Consider the following 17,357-nt stretch of genomic DNA (forward strand, 5'->3'; position numbering starts at 1 on the left):
CCCGGGCCCGGCGGGGGCTCAGTGGCAGTTTTTGGCACCGGGGGTGGCACTTCTGTCGTTGACGTTGCAGCGGCATCCGCCGCTGGTGTCGCCGGGACCCTGCGGAGGGGGAGAGCGGGGCAAGGTCAAGGTCAGGGTGGGACCTCAGGGCTGTGCCGTGACCGGAGTGCGGTCCAGGGCACCGCGGGAGCTGGGGGGTCCCTCCTGCCCCCCAGGACTGCTCACCCCCGGCCCCCAGCGCGGCCCCTTGGTCACCCAGCAGATCTCGGTCTGGCAGACGGTGCAGCGGATCCAGTCGCAGCCGTCCTTCTTCTGGACGATGATGAGGCAGGTGGGGCAGTGCATGGCCTCCCCGATCTGCACCAGCGTCTGGGGTGGGGTGGCAGGGGGGAGACGCGGCCGTCAGGGACGTGGGGGGGCCGCGGCTCAGCCCCCCAGCCCACCGCGGCGTCCCCCTGGCATCCCCACCTGCAGCATGTCGTTGGTCTGCCGGGGCGGCCGAGTCGTTCTGCGCCTGGACCTGGAGGTCGTCCTGGTACTGGCGGCAGTTCTTCCCTTCGTGGATGGCCTGGGGAGGGCACGGGCACGGCACCGCTCAGCGCCGCCGCCTGCCGAACCGCCGCCACGCTCCCTCCGCGGCACGGCGGTATGGTGGCACGGCGGCGGCACAGCGGTGGCACGGCGGCGGCTCACCTTGCAGAGCAGGCAGTTGAGGGCCTGGCAGATGGGGCAGCGGAACTCGTTCACCGAATCCTCGTAGATGCACCAGCCCCGGCAGTCGGTGGTCTTGCAGTGGAAGCTGTTCTGGCTGCGCCGCTCCGCCAGCACCAGGCTCCTCTCCAGGAAGCGCCGGTACTCCTCCGGCGACACCAGCTGCGGACACGGGCAGGGTCAGGACGCGGCTCAGGGTCCCCGCCGCGCGCCGCCGGCACCAACCCAGGGCCGAGGCACTCACCGCCCGGGCTCCCACCGCACGCCGCCGGCACCGATCCGGGGCCGAGGCACTCACCGCCCGGATCTCCCGCTCCTGGAGGTGGCTGCCGCAGGCGTAGGAGTCGTCGCGGAAGGGACAGGCCACCTCCGGCTCCTCGCTGTAGTTGATCACCTGGCGCAGGCATTCCCTGAGGAACAACGGGTGCCCCGGTCACCGCCAGGGCTGGGGGGGGTCTCGAGGCTGGTCACCATGGGGGTTTGGGGGTCTCAGGGCCAGTCACTGCGATGGTGGGGGGCTTGGGAGCGGTCACTGCGATGGGGGGAGGCTCGGGGCTCGTCACTGTCATGGTGAGGGTCTTGGGGGCAGTCACTGTGATGGTAGGGGGGTCTTGGGGCTGGTCACTGTGAGCACTGGGGGGTCTTGGGGCGAGTCACCACAATGGTGGGGGGTCTTGGGGCTGGTCACTGTGAGCACTGGGGGGTCTCAGGGCCGGTCACCGCGAGGGCTGGGGGGTCTCAGGGCCAACCACCGCAATGGTGGGGGGCTCAGGGCTGGTCATTGTGATGATGGGGGGGTCTTGGGGCTGGTCACTGCAATGGTGGGGGGCTCAGGGCTGGTCATTGCAAGGTCTGGGGGGTCTTGGGGCTGGTCACTGTGAGGGTGGGGGGGGTCTTGGGGCTGGTCACTGCAATGGTGGGGGGCTCGGGGCCGGTCACTGCAAGGGCTGGGGGTCTTGGGGTGGTTCCCCGCAGGGAGCCGGGCGGCCGCGGGGGGGTTACCTGCAGAAGTTGTGCAGACACTCGCGCAGCAGCACCCCCTCGCCCGGGGCGACCTGCTGGTAGCAGATGCGGCACTCCAGCACCTCCCGGTTGGGCACCAGCACCTCCTCCTCCATCCGCAGCAGCTGCTGGAAGTTCTGCAGCCGCTCGGCCTCCAGCGCCTGCCGGGGAACAGCCTGCGGTCAGCCAGTCGGGTCTGGAGTTTTAGGGACCCCCCCCCAGGGAAAGGAAAGCGGAGCGGGGGCGGCTGCTGCCAGACCTGGGGCAGTGGGGTGGCACCCTGGAGGGCACCGTGTCCTGCTGCCCCCGTCCCACCACGGCGCCCAGCCGAGCCCGGGGCTCTGCTCCTGGCCCCGAGTGCCTGGCACCAGCCCTGCCCCGGCAGAGCGGCAGCCGTGAGGGTGCGGCACCGAGGCCGAGCTTCGGCGCAGGCTGCCGGGCACGGCTCAGGGGCTGTCACACACACGCCAGCCCCGGTGCAGCCCTGGCAAGGGAGCTCCTGCTGCCTTCTCTTCCGTTTCACAGAACCATGGAATGGTTTGGGTGGGAAGGGACCTCACAGACCACCCAGTTCCAACCCCCTGCCACGGGCAGGGACACCCTCCACTACACCAGGTTGCCCAAAGCCCCATCCAGCCTGGCCTGGCACACTGCCAGGGATGGGGCAGCCACAGCTTCTCTGGGCAACCTGTGCCAGTGCCTCAGCACCCTCAGAGGGAAGAATTTCTCCCTCAGATCCCATCGAAATCTCCCCTCTTCCAGTTTAAAGCCATCCCCCCGTGTCCTGTCACTCCATACCCGTGTCCAAAGCCCCTCTCCAGCTTTCCTGGAGCCCCTTCAGGCACTGGGAGGTGCTGGAAGGTCTCCCCGGAGCCTTCTCTTCTCCAGGCTGAACAGCCCCAACTCTCCCAGCCTGTCTCCAGAGCAGAGGTGCTCCAGCCCTCGGAGCATCTCCGTGGCCTCCTCTGGCCCCGCTCCAGCAGCTCTGTGTCCTTCTTGTGCTGGGACCCCAGAGCTGAAGGCAGCACTGCAGGGGGTCTCACAGAGCAGAGCAGAGGGGCAGAATCCCCCCCCGACCTGCTGCCCACGCTGCTCTGGGTGCAGCCCAGGGCACGGGTGGCTTTCTGGGCTGCCAGCGCACGGTGCCGGCTCATGGTGAGCTTCTCCTCACCCAGCACCTCCACGTCCTTCTCCTCAGGGCTGCTCTCCACCATCCCCACCCAGCCTGTCCTCGTGCTTGGGATTGCCCCAACCCGCAGGCAGGACCCTGCACTCGGCCCCGCAGCACCCACGAGGTTCCCCTGGGCTTCATCTCCAGCTCACCCGTTCCATCGCACCAACGGCCCCACGAGCAGCATCCCCCCCCGGCGCCGCGGCGCAGCCGGCACAAGGAGACGGCAGAGCCGCGCTGGTGCGGTAAGGCTTTAATGAGGGTCGGGATCCACACGCAGCCCCTCCCGTGGCACCGCCACGTGCCCGACAGCCGCTTCGGGGAGGCACGACCGACCCGAGGAGCCACAGCGCCGCACCCGGGGTCCGTCCTTCCCCGCGGCACGCACGGCTCCCCACCGGCACGAGCCCGGCCCCGCACGGCACGGGATGAGATCTCCAACGCAAAGTGCAACGCGGAATAACTGGAGTGCCCCGTGGCACAGAGCGCCCCAGCCGAGGGCCGTGCCGTGCCCACGCGGACGCTGGTTTGGGCAGAGCGGCTCTGCCCGTCCCGGTGCCGGATGGTGAGGGGAGCGCGGGGCTGGTGGCAGCCAGGAAGGGGAGTGTGGCACGGAGGACCCCCGAATCTGTGGCCGCACCTCAGCCAACAGCCCCCCGACCCATTCCCATGGGTGCCACGGGGCCAGCGCAAGGACGAACCCCCGACCCTGAGACCCCCAGAGCAGCCCCAGGCTGAGCACTGCCAGCGCCGACGGTGCCAAGCCCCGGCTATGCCAGCTCTTCCCCGAAGCTGTCACGAATGGGACGGCAGCAGCGGGTCCGGCCACGGTCACCTCGCACCGTCCATACCCCAAAGGGGGCTCAGACCCCACCAGGAGCCCGAGGGTCCTGGCGGGAGCGTGGCACAGCGGCGGTGGGCACAAGGGCACAGCATCTGGCTGGGCACCCATGGAGAAGGCTGGGCTGCCGGCGTGGGAGGCCGAGGGAAAACTCCCGGGGCCGGAACAATGAGCGACGGCTCCGCACCCGGTGGGGTCAGGATGTGCCCCCCTCCCCGCCAGCAACACGGGCAGGAGGAGCAGGATGCCCGGACACCGTTAACCCGGGAGCTGCCACGCTCACAGGGCTGGTCCTGCGGTGCCAAGGGGCTCAGACCCCCGTGCTCCCCCCCACTCCGCAGCCCCCCCGGCAAGCGGCACGTCCCCCCGGCAGCTCAGGGCCGGGACGGCTCTTCTGCTGCCGAAAATTCCTGCGTCAAATCTAGGGTCTGAGCAAGGGGGGGCCCGGCGGCAGCCGCTGGGCGCACGCGGGGGCTGGCTTGGTGGGCACCGCGTCCCGGTGGGCACTGGGCCCCGGCTGGCGGGGCAGGACGGGGGGTCCGGGTGGGCAGCACGGGGCGGCTAGCAGAATTCGGAGGACAGGTGGATGAAGTCATCCAAGGAACCCGAGCCCAGGACGCAGTGCGCAGCTGAGCCGTCCTCTCTCCTCCCCTTCTCCCGGCGGGATCCCGGCACAAGAGAGAAAAGAAAGAAGAGAAGGTTCGGTCAGTGGCTGCGCCGGACGTCGCCGAGTCCCGCGGCACAGCCTGACCTGGGGGCCGGGGGGGTCCCGTTGGGGCCCCCCATATGTTTCTAGGAAACAGGAAACGGCTTCCAGCACGCAGAAGGCGCAGCCTGACCGCTCCTGGCACCGCCGCGCCGCACCACGCGGTTTGGTGGGAGAAGAAGGACCTGCCGGAGCGAGGTGCCGCGTCACGCCGAGCCCTGCCCGCGGGGTCGCGGGTCCCTGCCCTGCCACACATCGCCGCCGGCGAACGAGCGCGGCCGGAAGAACGCCGCGCTCACGACGGGGCACTCATACTTGAGCACGGCGGGTCCCCGGGGTGGGCGGCGAGCCCCTCACCTGCTGGTACTGCAGGATGCCCTCCTGCTCCTGCTGCATCCGCCACAGCTCCGTCTCGTCCGGTCTGTAGCCGCCGGGGACCACGTAGTCGCCGGGGCGGTCGGTGCTGCACATCTCGCAGCCCGGCCGCGTGGGCTTGTTGATGAAGGTGCACTTGGGACACGACCAGCCCGCCTGCAGGGACACGCCAGGGGTGCCGAAGCCGGGAGAAGCGCGGTGGAGAGGGGGGAAGGGGGGATAGGACGTGGCAGGGAGCATCCCACCTTCCCCGGACTGGGAGAGGGGGAGGACCGCGGCGGCGATGGGGGGACATCACCGTACCTGCGCCGGCGAGGGCGGGCTGGCCGGCAGCGGGCTTCGGCTGCGTGCCCAAAAGGTCGTCGATCTGCAGCGTGTCCAAGTGCTGGCTGATCTCACCGATGTCCATCTTCCTGCCGGCTTCGCTCCCCCAGCCTGGAGCGCGGCGCCGGGAAGAGGGATGTTACAACCGGCCCGGGCACCGGCACGGGGCTGGGCGACCTGGCCCAGCTGAGCTGTGCCACGCTGTGCCTGGGGGGGACTCATCTCTCCATGGGAGAGGCCGTTCATCCCAGGTCGGTGCCCAGGCAGGGAGCACGGATCCAGGGGAACCAGCCCTGTCCCCAGCCCACCGGCACAAGCGCGGTCAGCTCACGGCGCTGAGCCCGCTGCCGGTCCCACGGATCCCAACGTGCTGGCACACCTGGCACAGCAGCACCCCGATGCCAGGGTCCCCATCCCCGCTGCTACACCCGGTCTTGGCACTTTGTGCCAGCAGAGCCAGGCGGGCCCCGGGCTGCCCTCCCCACCGGTGGCGGCGAACCAGACCTTTTTTCGGCGACATGCTGGGCAGGGTGTTGTATTTGCGCCTCTCGCCGGCGGCGTCGGTCAGCGAGGAGGTGGAAGCTGAGCATGACCTGCGCCTGGTCCTCCTCGTAGCGCTGCTCGGTGAGCTCGGCCATCTTGGCCGAGAGCAGGTAGAGGTAGGCGGTGTCGCCGTCCCGGCGGATGCCGTAGGAGGAAACGGTCCGTTCGTCCACGCACAGGCACTGCCCGATGATCCAGCGCTGCACCAAGGGGTGGAACCCGTAATCCTGGAAGACCTGGGTAGCCGGAGAAGCTCGGAGGTGAGCCCGCAGCCGCGGCTTCTCACCCCGCCTCGCGGCTCGGCACGTGCCGGCGCCACGCTGGCACGCGTCGGCGAGCCGGGAGAACTGGTGAAGCGCCGATTCCACAAAGGGAAAGGCGTGAGTGGGAAAGCCCGGCTCCCACGCCGTAGGTACGAGCATTGAAAAAGGGTCGGTGGGGACCCCCGGGCGTGCCAGGGGGCTCACACCGTGCCACCCCGGCGTGGGGCTCGTGCCGCGCCATACCTGCTGCTTGAGCGTGGCGATCGTAGTGTGAGCGCGGACCCTGATGGTGATGCTGGCGGAAGACGTCGCGTCCTCCACGCCGACTTTCATGCTGGAGAAGGGAGATGGATGCCGTCGGAGGAGGGCTCCCGGGATCCGGGGGGGGGATGGCGGTGCCACTGCCGGGGCAGGGGGGTCCCGGCACTGGCTGCTCGCTGGGTACGGTGCTGCCAGCCCGTGGCTCTGAGCTGCGGAGCGCCACGAGGTCTAACAGCGGGTTTCCGACCGCGATCCGTGCGTCACATCCCAGGACGCGGCGACGGGCACCCCTGGCATTTGCCCTGCCTGCCTCTGCCAGCGGCTCGGGGCTGGCGCCCGCCGGGGACTGCATCCCAAACCTCGTGCCCAACGCTCGCAGGGAATTTGTTTTCCCTCTGTTTATTCCAGCCCCTTTCTCCGCGCAGCCTCGGCACCGCGGACTTGGATACGGTGAGAAAGAAACCGTTCCTTTCACTCGCTTTAAAATCTGGTGCTCCCAAATTCCCGGAGCCTCTAATGCCTCCTCCGCCACCCCGGTCCCTCGCAGCCCCCCAGCCACCCCCCCTGCCAGACCAGATTCCGAAACTTCCCAGTTCTCCGCTTGCAAAGCGCGTTCCGTGCCTCTGAGCACGAAATCCAGCTGGATTTCCCACGCAGCAGGGCAGAAAACCTCCGCTTGGGCTGCAATCTCCCGTGTGTTCCCTCACCTCTTCCCAACGAGCCCGAATTAATTTTCCCAAGCCGAGCCTGCCTTCCCCATTTTCCCCACTTCTCATTTATCGGCGCCGAGCCCAAGCGCTCGGACTCGTCCGTAAGTCCCGACCTTGGCGGCTCGTCGCCGTTCCGGGTCCCTCGTGTGCCCCTGGCACAGCCCCATCTCTGTGGCTCTCCGTGGCTCCCACCTTTTGGCGGGTCCTCCGCCCCAAAAACGCTCCCTCCGCTCCACGGCTCCTCGCTTTCCTTCCCGAAGGCTTCTAAGGAAGCTCGTGGGAGGCGTTTTGGCACTCCTGGCACAGCGCGCCAGCCACGCTGCCCAGCCCTTCGCCCCTTGACCCCCCTGGGCACTCGGAGCTACGACCGGACACGGCTCTTCCCGGTCACTGACGTTCACCGCAGACCCCGGTACGAATCGGTTGTGTCAGCCTTCCCAGAGGCTTTTTCCAACGCCGTGCCATGTGTGGCAGCACTTTTTGGAGCGGGACCCCGGGCAGAGAGCGGCAGGGTCGGGGGAGGCTGCCAGGGGGGTGTCTCCAGGTCCCCCGGACAGGGAAAAGCTGTCCCAGCAGCCGGTGATGGTCCCTGGGCACTGCCGACGGGCACGGCTGTGCCCGAGCTGAGCCTGGACACCTCCTGGCATCAGGTCCCTGCTGTGCCGGCGGCTGCCCAGACGGCTCACCCTCTGCATTCCCAGCTTTTCCGGTAGCACCCAGTATCCTGTCCCTGTATCCCCCCTCTCCTTCCTCCCGGGAGCGAGGGAAGAAGTCCAAACCCAGGGATACCACGTTGCCTCCAGGAGAGCTGTGGCTTCCCCAGCACCAGCCGCCCGCTGCCCCTCTCCTGCCAGGACCGATCCCAGCTGCTGGCAGAGGAATTCACGGAGCAGCTGCCGCTCCGGGAGGCTGCTCCAGGCTCTGCCAGTGCCCGACACACTGGCGATCGCTCCGGGCCGTCACCGCTACAGGCGAAGCCACTGTAAAAAAGACGGATCCAAGAGCTACGCAGCCCAGGGAGATGGCACGAGCAGGTGGCATGTCCCCAGGGTCACGGCGCAGCGGGCAGCTGCCTGCGAGCACCGCACCCACGGCTCCAGTCCGGGGCAGGGGGTGCTCCGGTGGGGTCGGGTCCGCCCTGGGATGCAGCGGAAAGGGAAGCGGGTGGCACATGCCCTGGTGAGGGTGGGTGAGGGCTCACCTGATGTCCTCCGTGGGGTAGTTGGACTCCTTCCAGAGGATGCTGAGCGTGGCTTGCTGGCGGGCCAGGGCCGCGGCGCACTGCGACGCCAGCTCCTCGTCTCCGTACTCGATGGCCTGGGCGAGTTGCAGAGCCAGCTCCTCTGCCGGGGAGGGAGGAACGTAAAGCAGCAGCCGGGATGCGAACATCCCTCCCCGGGGCACGGCACAGCCGCTGCCACCCCTGGCACCGGCAAAGCTGGCACCCAGAAGGGTCTGAGACCGCGTGTGCCACAGCCGCACACCGAGAAACGGCAATGCCGGTTCAGTTCGGCAGAGGAGCGGTGCGGAGGAGCTCTGCGGAGGCTCCTCAGAAGGAAGCTTGCCAGGAGCACCCGGGGAAATTTCCGGGCACCTCCGGGGAGGTTCAGTCCCTCCTCGCGCAGCTCGGCTCACCCGAGTGCCCGCGGTGACCTCCCGGGGCGTTCGGTCCCCGGCGCTGCCGCGGGAGAGCTCCTGCCCCGCAGCACCGGAGCTTCGCTGGTGGCCAAGGGCATCCCGGCTCCTGCCAGCAACAGTGCGGCCAGCGGCACTGGGAAGGGATTGTCTCCCAGGACACAGCACTGGGGGGCTGCTCCTCGGATCCCGTGTCCGGTTTGGGGCCCCCACGCCAAGAAGGACACTGAGGTGCCGGAGCATGTCCTGGAGAAGGGCGACGGAGCCGGGGAAGGGCTGGAGCACACGTGTTCCGAGGAGCGGGGAGGGAACTGGGGGTGTTCAGCCCAGAGAGAGGGGGCTGGGGGGAGCCCTTCTCGTTCTACAACTGCCTGGGGGGGGTTGGAGCCGGGTGGGGTCGGGATCTTCTCATCCCAAGTGACGGGACGAGAGGAAACGGCCTCGAGTTGTGCCAGGAGAGGTTTAGGTTGGACATCAGGAGAAATTTCTTCCCAGAAAAGGGCTGCCGAGCGCTGGAACAGGCTGCCGGGGCGGGGGTGGAGTCACCATCCCTGGGGGGTCTACAAGAGGCGCTGGGGGACGTGGCTCAGCGGTGGAGCTGGCAGCGTTGGGGCAGCGGTTGGGTTCGATGATCTTAAGGGTCTTTTCCAACCTCGGTGACGGCGATAAATGGCTCGTTGCCCGGCACAGGCAGGGAGACGCCGGCCCCGGGTCCCACCCGTCCCCCATGGAAAGCTGGTGACCCCCCAAAACACGAAAAGACCCCACGAAACCCTCCCCCTCACACACCTTTCTCGGCAAGCTCCAAGGACAGAGCTGTCTCCGGATCCGGATCCGCAGAGACGCCTCCGGCAGCCGCGGGCAGGGATACGGGCTGGGATGCCAGCGTGCTGTCCGAGGCTGCGGGAAAGCAGGAACACTGTCAGCACAAGGCACTGCCCCCCCCCGAGCGGGGACCGTGCCCGACCAGCCCCCCCGAGCAGCTCCACGCGGAGAAGACGCACCAGGAAGCCCCGGGCTACGCAGGGTGGCTGGAGGCGACGGTGACGGCGACCCCGATCAGGTCCGAGGGCTGCCGGCGCTCCAGAGCCCATCACCGTCTCCGTGCAGCCTTCGGCCGCCGCTCCTCCCCACTCCCGGGACCACCACGCTGCTCCGGCTCCCCAGCCCTTCCCTCCGGCACGCGGGGCTGGGGCGGTCACCCGTGTGCCCACATCCCTGCCCGTGCCACCCCCCGTCTCCCAGGGTCTCCTCCGCCCTCTTGGATGCTCCGACACGCGCGGGAACCCTCCGACGGTCCCGCTCCGGGTGCGCAGGAGTTACTGCCCCGCGGAAGGAACGGGCTGAGACTCGGCGCTCGGGCAGCCAGACGCAGCCGGTACGGCGCATCCAAATTATTTGGCAGCAGGATCAGCCCCAGCCTTGTCTCCCAGCGGGATACACCAACCACCAGGGCCAGGAAAGCCCGGCGGCCCCTCCGGGTCCCTGCCCGCCCGCCCGGACCTTTCTGCGCTTCCCGCAGGGAGCTGCTGACGACCGTCCACCACTTCTGCGCCTCCCGCTCCTCCTCGAAGTCAAACACCATGGGCTCGGCCGCGGCGCCCGGCACGGTCAGCTCGTGGCACGTGGGGCTCCTCACCCGGTACGAGACGTCCCTGAGGTCGTACTCGGCGACGCTCTGCGGTGGGGGGAAGCAGAAGGACGAGGGGGTCACGCCATGGCGGAGCCGGGCGGAAGATGTGCCGCGCGCGGATGGTGTGCCGGGAAAGGGGGTGACCCCGTGGCACGGCGGTGGGGCAGGACCCGGGGACGTGGGGCCGACCCTCTGCTCCACGGCGGTAACCGTGGACCGAAACACGCGCCCAGCCGAGCGCAACCCTCCGGCCCCGGCGCCGAGCCGCGAACCCAGCCCGGAACGCCGATGCTCCGTGCCCAGGGGTGCCGCCGAGCCCCGCCGCGGCTCGGCAGCCACCGAGTCGTCCTCCACTCCGGACACCGATGGCCGTGACCGGCTCGCAGCCACCGGCACGGCGCCTGCCGGGTGATCCCCGCCACGACACCAGCACTCGGGTGAAGCCAGTTCCTTCCCCCTTTTCCGAGCCGTGGGAAACACCTTCCCGGGACACACGCACCGCGGGGCTCAGCCTTCCCTGGCGCCGCCGGCACACGGCTCCCGGCCGCGCTCAGGGACGCCCCGGCTCGGCTTCCCCCTCGCCGGGGCCGATGCCGGTCCAGGCTTCACGCCGGAGCTTTCGATTCCGCTTCTGGTAAAATGGCAGCTCGGGAGGAGCCGGGGCGCAGGGAAGGGCTCGGCGCAGCCACCTGCCACCGCGGCGAGCAGGAAGCAGCCGAGCGCTGCCCGCGCCAAAACGCGGCCGGACGGGGATGCGGGTGGGTGGAAGGGAGCTCCAGAGCAGCCGCTGGTTCCCCCGCCCGTCACCTGGGATTCGTGTCCCCCCCAGTGTCCCCCGCGCCACTGTGCCCTGTCCCAACACCAGGATTGCAGGAATAGGTGGAAAAAACACCAGTTGCTCCCTCACCGGCGGCTTTCCCTTGGATTTGCCAGCCCGGAGGGTTAAAACCAGCGCCGGAGCAGCTCCCGGGGGTCCTCCGCACCCGTGTCCCAGCGGAAGGATGCTGCTGGGAGAAGGAACCATGGCGAGGGAAGGACGGAGCGCTCTCGGCCGCAGAGCAACGCCCGGGGCTGCACCTTTGCCAGGGCCACCTCCCACGTGTCCCCGGCACACGGCCACGGCAGCCGCAGCCTCCGGCTCCCACCCGCCAGGAACACGGCCAGGAAAATCAGGTTTCATTTGCCAGGTGCCCGGAGCTGCCAGCTTCTGCTGTGGTGCCAAGGGGCACCCAGGGGAGCAGCCCCCGTGCCCTGGGGAGGTCAGTGGGAGCTGGTGGCGGTGGAAGCTGGCAGGAGCTGGAAGCCGGGAGCTGGTGGGAGCCAGGGGGTGGTGGGAACTGGCGGGTGGTGGGAGCCGGGGGGCAGTGGGAGCCGGGGGGCAGTGGGAGCCAGGAGCCGGGGCACGGTGGGAGCTGGGTTTGGCCGTTTAACCTCGAGGACGAGGAGCCCCTTGCCTGCAGCCCCCGTGGCTGTGCCGGAGGAGGACACCGGACCCACAGCTTCATCCTCCTCCTTCTCCTTCCCAGCTGCTCCCGAGCAGCTCCCCGGAGCTGGCGGAGGCTCCTCCGGCCATGCCAAGAGCTGATCCCCTTTTCCTTGTGCCGCTGCCGCCGGCGGGTTTTACGGCAGCAACCGCTGGCCCTAAGGCCGCTGCCGGGCAGAGCAGACGGTCCGACCCTGGAGCGGGTGGGAATCCAGCCCAGGCGAGGCCGGAACGGATGGCACGCGTCTGCCAAGGACAGCCGGGCTCAACGCCGCGCGCCGGCAGGCAGCCCGGCTCAGCCGCCGAACGTTCCGGCTCCCCGCGGCACTTGACCTTGGGAGAGGAGAAGGGGAGGAGGGAGCGGGTCCGGGCTCTGGAGCCTCGCCAGGGACTGCGCTTCCCTTCCCCGCTGCCTCTCGGCTCGTCCCGTCGCTCGTCCCGTCGCCCACCTCCCAGGCTGAGCCGCGGCTCCGGCAGGCACGTGCCGCAGCCCCGCCGCGCTCCGGCAGAAACCTGAACCCTGGGTTTGGGCAAACCACAGTGGTGCCAGCGTTCGGGCTGGCAGGAACCGAAATGGGGAGCACGAGCTGGGGTACGTGCTGCCTCCCTGGCAGCACCGTCACCCCCCCCGGCGGCACCGTGACCCCCTCGGCAGCACTGTGGCCCCCGGAGCAGGACCATCACCTCACTGGCAGCACCGTTACCCCCACGGCACCGTCACCCCCCCGGCACCGCTGTCACCCCCCCCAACACCACCATCACCCCCCCCCCAGCACCACCGTCACCCCCCTGGCAGCACCACCGTCACCCTCCTGGCAGCACCACCGTCACCATCACTTCCCCAGCGGCACCGTCACCCCCCCGGCAGCACCATGACCACCCCAACTGCACCAGCACCCCCCAGCAGCACCATCACCACCCCAGCGGCACCGTGACATCCCCAGCAGCACCATCACCCTGCCAGCAGCACCGTCACCCCCCCAGCGGCACTGTCACCACCCCAGCGACACCATCTCATCCCCGGCAGCACCGTGACTGCCCCGACAGCACCATCACCCCCATAGCACTGCTGTCACCTCCCTGGCACCACCGTCACCCCCCAGCACCACCGTCACCGCCCCAGCACCACCGTCACCGCCCCAGCACTGCTGTCCCCTCCCCGCTCGGGTTTTCTGGGCACTCACAGGGGTGGGGGCCAGACCCCCCGTACCACCGAGGCCGGAGGGTGGGTGCTGTGCCAGTTTGGCTGAACCGCGGCCCCACCGCGTGCCATGGGCTGACCCAGGCGGAGCTTTGGCACGCCTGCGACACGCCGACGACATCACCGCGCGGCAGAAGGTTTTAAGAGAAGAAAATAACCCGAATCCTTCCAAAAGCCGGTTTTGCCACAAAAAAACATCAAGGGACCAGCACAGAAGATCCAGTTTTCAGGAATAAAATGGCAAGATGGGCGTTGTCAGATCCCAACGGATGCCATTAATTAAATATCGGCTATAATATTGGCTATTAATATAATTAATATTAATGAAATATGTGTCTCCTCCAACAGAGGGGACAGCAGCTTCCCCAGGGATTTCGGAGGACGCGTATTCCAGGTCGCAGCCAGATTGTCCGTCGGGAACCGGGAAGAAGAACAACGTTACACCCGGCCCGGAGCCACCACAACCCTTTGGGCAAACCCACCAGGAGATGCCAGCGCAGCAGCCCTCGGGCAGGACGAGATGTCAAAAACGTGCTCCCACCGCAGGCGGGATGTTCGAAGGAAGGGTCTCCTCCACACCACGCAACCGATGCCACGTTGCGGCACTGGTCACACGGAGGGCTCAGATAGGAAGCCCCAGTCGCCCGGGAATTCTGGAAGCGATCGCAAACTGGCTGGAAGGTAGAGACTTCGGGATGACGCCAGGGGAGGAGGTGCCACGTGCTGAAGAGGCACCACCGGGTAATGAACTACCCAAGGGTGAAAAGGGGGACGTGTCCTGCTCACGGATGGGTCCTGTCGTAGAATCATGGAATCATAGAATGGTCAGGGCTGGAAGGGACCTTCAAAGGGCATCTAGTCCAACCCCCCTGCAAGGAACAGGGATATCTCCAACTAGATCAGGTTGCTCAGGGCCTCGTCCAACCTGGCCTTGAACGTCTCCAGGGATGGAGCATCCACCACCTTTCTGGGCAACCTGTTCCAGTGTTCTACAACTCTCATGGTAAAAAATTTTTTCCTAATATCCAACCTGAATCTACCTCCCTCTATTTTAAAACCATTACCCCTTGTCCTATCACAACTGGCCCTCCTGAACAGCCTCTCCCCATCTTTCCTGTAGGCCCCCTTGAGGTACTGGAAGACCGCTAGAAGGTCACCCCGGAGCCTCCTCTTCTCCAGGCTGAACAGCCCCAACTCTTTCAGCCTGTCCTCATAGGAAAGGTGCTCCAGCCCTCTTATCATCTTCGTGGCCTCCTCTGGACCCTCTCCAACTGGTCCATGTCCTTCTTATGTTGGGGGCTCCAGAACTGGACGCAATACTCCAGGTGAGGTCTCACGAGGGCAGAGTAGAGGGGGAGAATCACCTCCCTCGACCTGCTGGCCACGCTCCTCTTGATGCAGCCCAGGATGTGGTTGACCTTCTGGGCCGCAAGAGCACATTGCCGGCTCATATTGAGCTTCTCGTCCACCAGTACTCCCAAGTCCTTCTCCTCAGGGCTGCTCTCAATCCATTCTCTGCCCGTTCTCCAGAATCATGGAATGGTTTGGGTGGGAAGGGACCTGGAAGATCACCCAGTTCCAACCCCCCTGCCATGGGCAGGTACACCCTCCACTACACCAGGTTGCCCAAAGCCCCATCCAGCCTGGCCTGGAACACTGCCAGGGATGAAGGTGGAGTCGGTCCAACGGGCACCCAACTGCCTTTAGATACCATGGCTGGTGCCAGGCCTCTGCACCCACCCACGGATGTGGCAAACCCCCCACGGGGACGGTCGTGGCAACGGGAGCGGAGCTCCTGGCAACGCAGAGGCAAACCCAACTGGGCTGCCCGTTGTGGCAGGACCCCGCTGCCCGGGCAGAGAAGGCGGGCGGGAAGGTGCCAAGAGCGGGGCCGCCGAGGAACATGGAAACAATCGGCGGCTGGATCGGGCTGCCATGATGGAAGCGGCTCAGGGGGACCGGGACTGGCAACGGAAAGGCGAGTTATTTACAGCTCGTTGGGCCCACGGTGCCTCGGGCCATCGGAGAGGAGATGGGACATTCAGATCGTCACGTGGCGTAGGTGGGAACGGAGCCCCCGAGAGCGCAGGAAGAACATCACGGAATCATAAAATCATTTAGGTGGGAAAAGGTCCTTATAGAATCATGGAAATGGTTTGGGTTGGAAAGTATCTTAAAGATCGTGTAGTTCCAACCCCCCTGCCGTGGGCAGGGGCACCCTCCACTACACCAGGGTGCCCTTAAGATCACCAAGCCCAACAGTTGACCCAACAGTGCCAACTCCACCACTGTCCCCCAGCGCCACGTCTACATGTCTGTTTGATCCCCCCAGGGATGGTGACTCCACCACCGCCCCGGGCAGCCTGTTCCAGCACTCGGCAACACTTTTGGGGAAGAAATTTCTCCTCATGTCATGGAATCATGGAATGGGTTGGGTGGGAAAGGACCTCACAGACCACCCGGTTCCAACTCCTCTGCCATGGGCAGGGACACCCTCCACTACACCAGGTTGCCCAAAGCCCCATCCAGCCTGGCCTTGAACACGGAATGTCCAACCTAAACCTCTCCTGGCACAACTCGAGGCCGTTTCCTCTCATTCCGTCACTTGGGATGAGAAGATCCCAACCCCACCCGGTTCCAACCCCCCCAGGCAGTTGTAGAACGAGAAGGGCTCCCCCCAGCCCCCTCTCTCCGGGCTGAACACCCCCAGTTCCCTCCCCGCTCCTCGGAACACGTGTGCTCCAGCCCTTCCCCGGCTCCGTCGCCCTTGACGTGTTGTAACCCGGGATCTGAGCTGCGCGTTGCAGGAATTACCAGCGGAGGAACCTCCTGACGCAGCGGAGGACGAACCTGGCGGGAAGCACCGCGACCCGACCTGGGATGGTTTTGGTGCCCAGTAACGCACCAGCATCGCCCGTCCCGAGCGACCGCCGTAAGAGACGGAGCCGCGAGGGAGAGACCAAAGAGACTCCTTTGGAGATGGACGTCGCACGGAGCGGTCCGTAGAGTGACGGAATGAGATCATGGAACGGTTTGGGTGGGAAATCATCCAGTTCCACCCCCCTGCCACGGGCAGGGACACCCTCCACTACACCAGGTTGCTCCCAGTCCCATCCAGCCTAGCCCGGAACACTTCCAGGGACGGGAATCCACAGCTCCCCTTTATCCCAACCCACCAGTTTTCTCACTTTCCCTTTCCAAGTTCTTCTCCCAGTCCCCCCGAGGGGGCGAGAGGCTGGGGGGGCTCAGCCACCGCCTGCGGTTAACCCCCAACGGGCGGACGGAGAGCGGAGAAGCACTGGGATGAGCAGCTCCGCACCAACTGGCACCGGCAGCGCCCACGGCTGCAGGACCGGGAAGGACCAGGAGAGACTGGGAGGAACTGGGAGAGACCGGGAGAGATCAGGAGAGACCAGGAGGGACTGAGAGAGATGGGGAGGGATCGAGAGAGACTGGGAGAGACCGGGAGGGATCGGGAGAGACGGGGAGAGATCGGGAGGGATCGGGAGGGACCGGGAGGGATCGGGAGGGACGGGAGGGATCGGGAGGGACCGGGAGGGATCGGGAGAGACCGGGAGGGACCGGGAGGGACCGGGAGGGATCGGGAGGGACCGGGAGGGACCGGGAGGGATCGGGAGAGACCGGGAGGGACCGGGAGGGACCGGGAGGGATCGGGAGGGACCGGGAGGGACCGGGAGAGATCCGGAGAGAGATCCGGAGAGAGATCCGGAGAGAGATCCGGAGAGACCGGGAGGGACGGGGAGAGACCGGGAGGGACGGGGAGAGACCGGGAGGGACGGGGAGAGACCGGGAGGGACGGGGAGAGATCGGGAGGGACGGGGAGAGACCGGGAGGGACGGGGAGAGATCGGGAGGGACGGGAGGGATCGGGAGAGATCGGGAGAGATCGGGAAGGACCGGGAGGGACGGGAGGGACCGGGAGAGACCGGGAGGGACCGGGGAGAGATCGGGAGGGATCGGGGAGAGACCGGGAGGGACCGGGGAGAGACGGGAGAGACGGGGAGAGATCGGAGATGGGGAGGGACCGGGAGAGATCGGGAGGGACCGGACCGGCGCCAAAAGCCAACAGCCACCCGCTGCCCGCGCGGAAAACGCCCCCCTTCCCCCCCCGCCCCGCACCCCCCGGGGCTCCCCGGTCTCACCGCGCCACCGGCCGCCTCCGGGTGCCGCAGGCCGAGGCGGAAACGTCGCTTGCCCGTCGGGCGCCGGTTCGACGCTGAGCTGTAGGCGGAGGGCGGCGGCGGCGGGCAGCTGCGGGAGGCAGGAGGGCTGCGCCAGTCCCGCCCGCACCGCCATCAGCACGGTGGGGGGCGGCGGCGGCGCCGGGGCGGCGGCCGGGGCTGGGGCGGGGGCACCGGGTAGAGCCATCGCCGCCGCCGCCGTCGGCGCTTCCGGGGGACGCCCGGTCCGGCGGGGAACGCGCACCCGCCGCCGAGCGTTCCGCTCGGCGGCGGGTGCGCGTTCCCCGCCGGACCGGA

At 67.6% G+C, this 17,357-nt stretch overlaps 1 protein-coding gene across 1 annotated transcript; it reads right to left on the reverse strand.

Annotated features, from left to right (window-relative positions):
• Nucleotides 1-5: 5 nt before the first annotated feature.
• On the reverse strand, nt 6-17,247 carry SHARPIN (SHANK associated RH domain interactor). The gene is given in 18 exon segments (XM_086630826.1): nt 6-99; nt 226-369; nt 469-492; nt 494-568; nt 694-873; nt 1,010-1,121; nt 1,714-1,874; nt 4,789-4,962; nt 5,110-5,146; nt 5,148-5,216; nt 5,218-5,241; nt 5,635-5,909; nt 6,180-6,270; nt 8,109-8,250; nt 9,332-9,442; nt 10,046-10,220; nt 17,022-17,075; nt 17,077-17,247. Coding segments are annotated over 18 exon segments (2,100 nt in total). The 3' UTR covers nt 6-18.
• Nucleotides 17,248-17,357: the final 110 nt, after the last annotated feature.

This window comes from Tauraco erythrolophus, unplaced genomic scaffold, assembly GCF_009769465.1.
Source record: "Tauraco erythrolophus isolate bTauEry1 unplaced genomic scaffold, bTauEry1.pri scaffold_52_arrow_ctg1, whole genome shotgun sequence".
NCBI classification, from domain to species: domain Eukaryota; kingdom Metazoa; phylum Chordata; class Aves; order Musophagiformes; family Musophagidae; genus Tauraco; species Tauraco erythrolophus.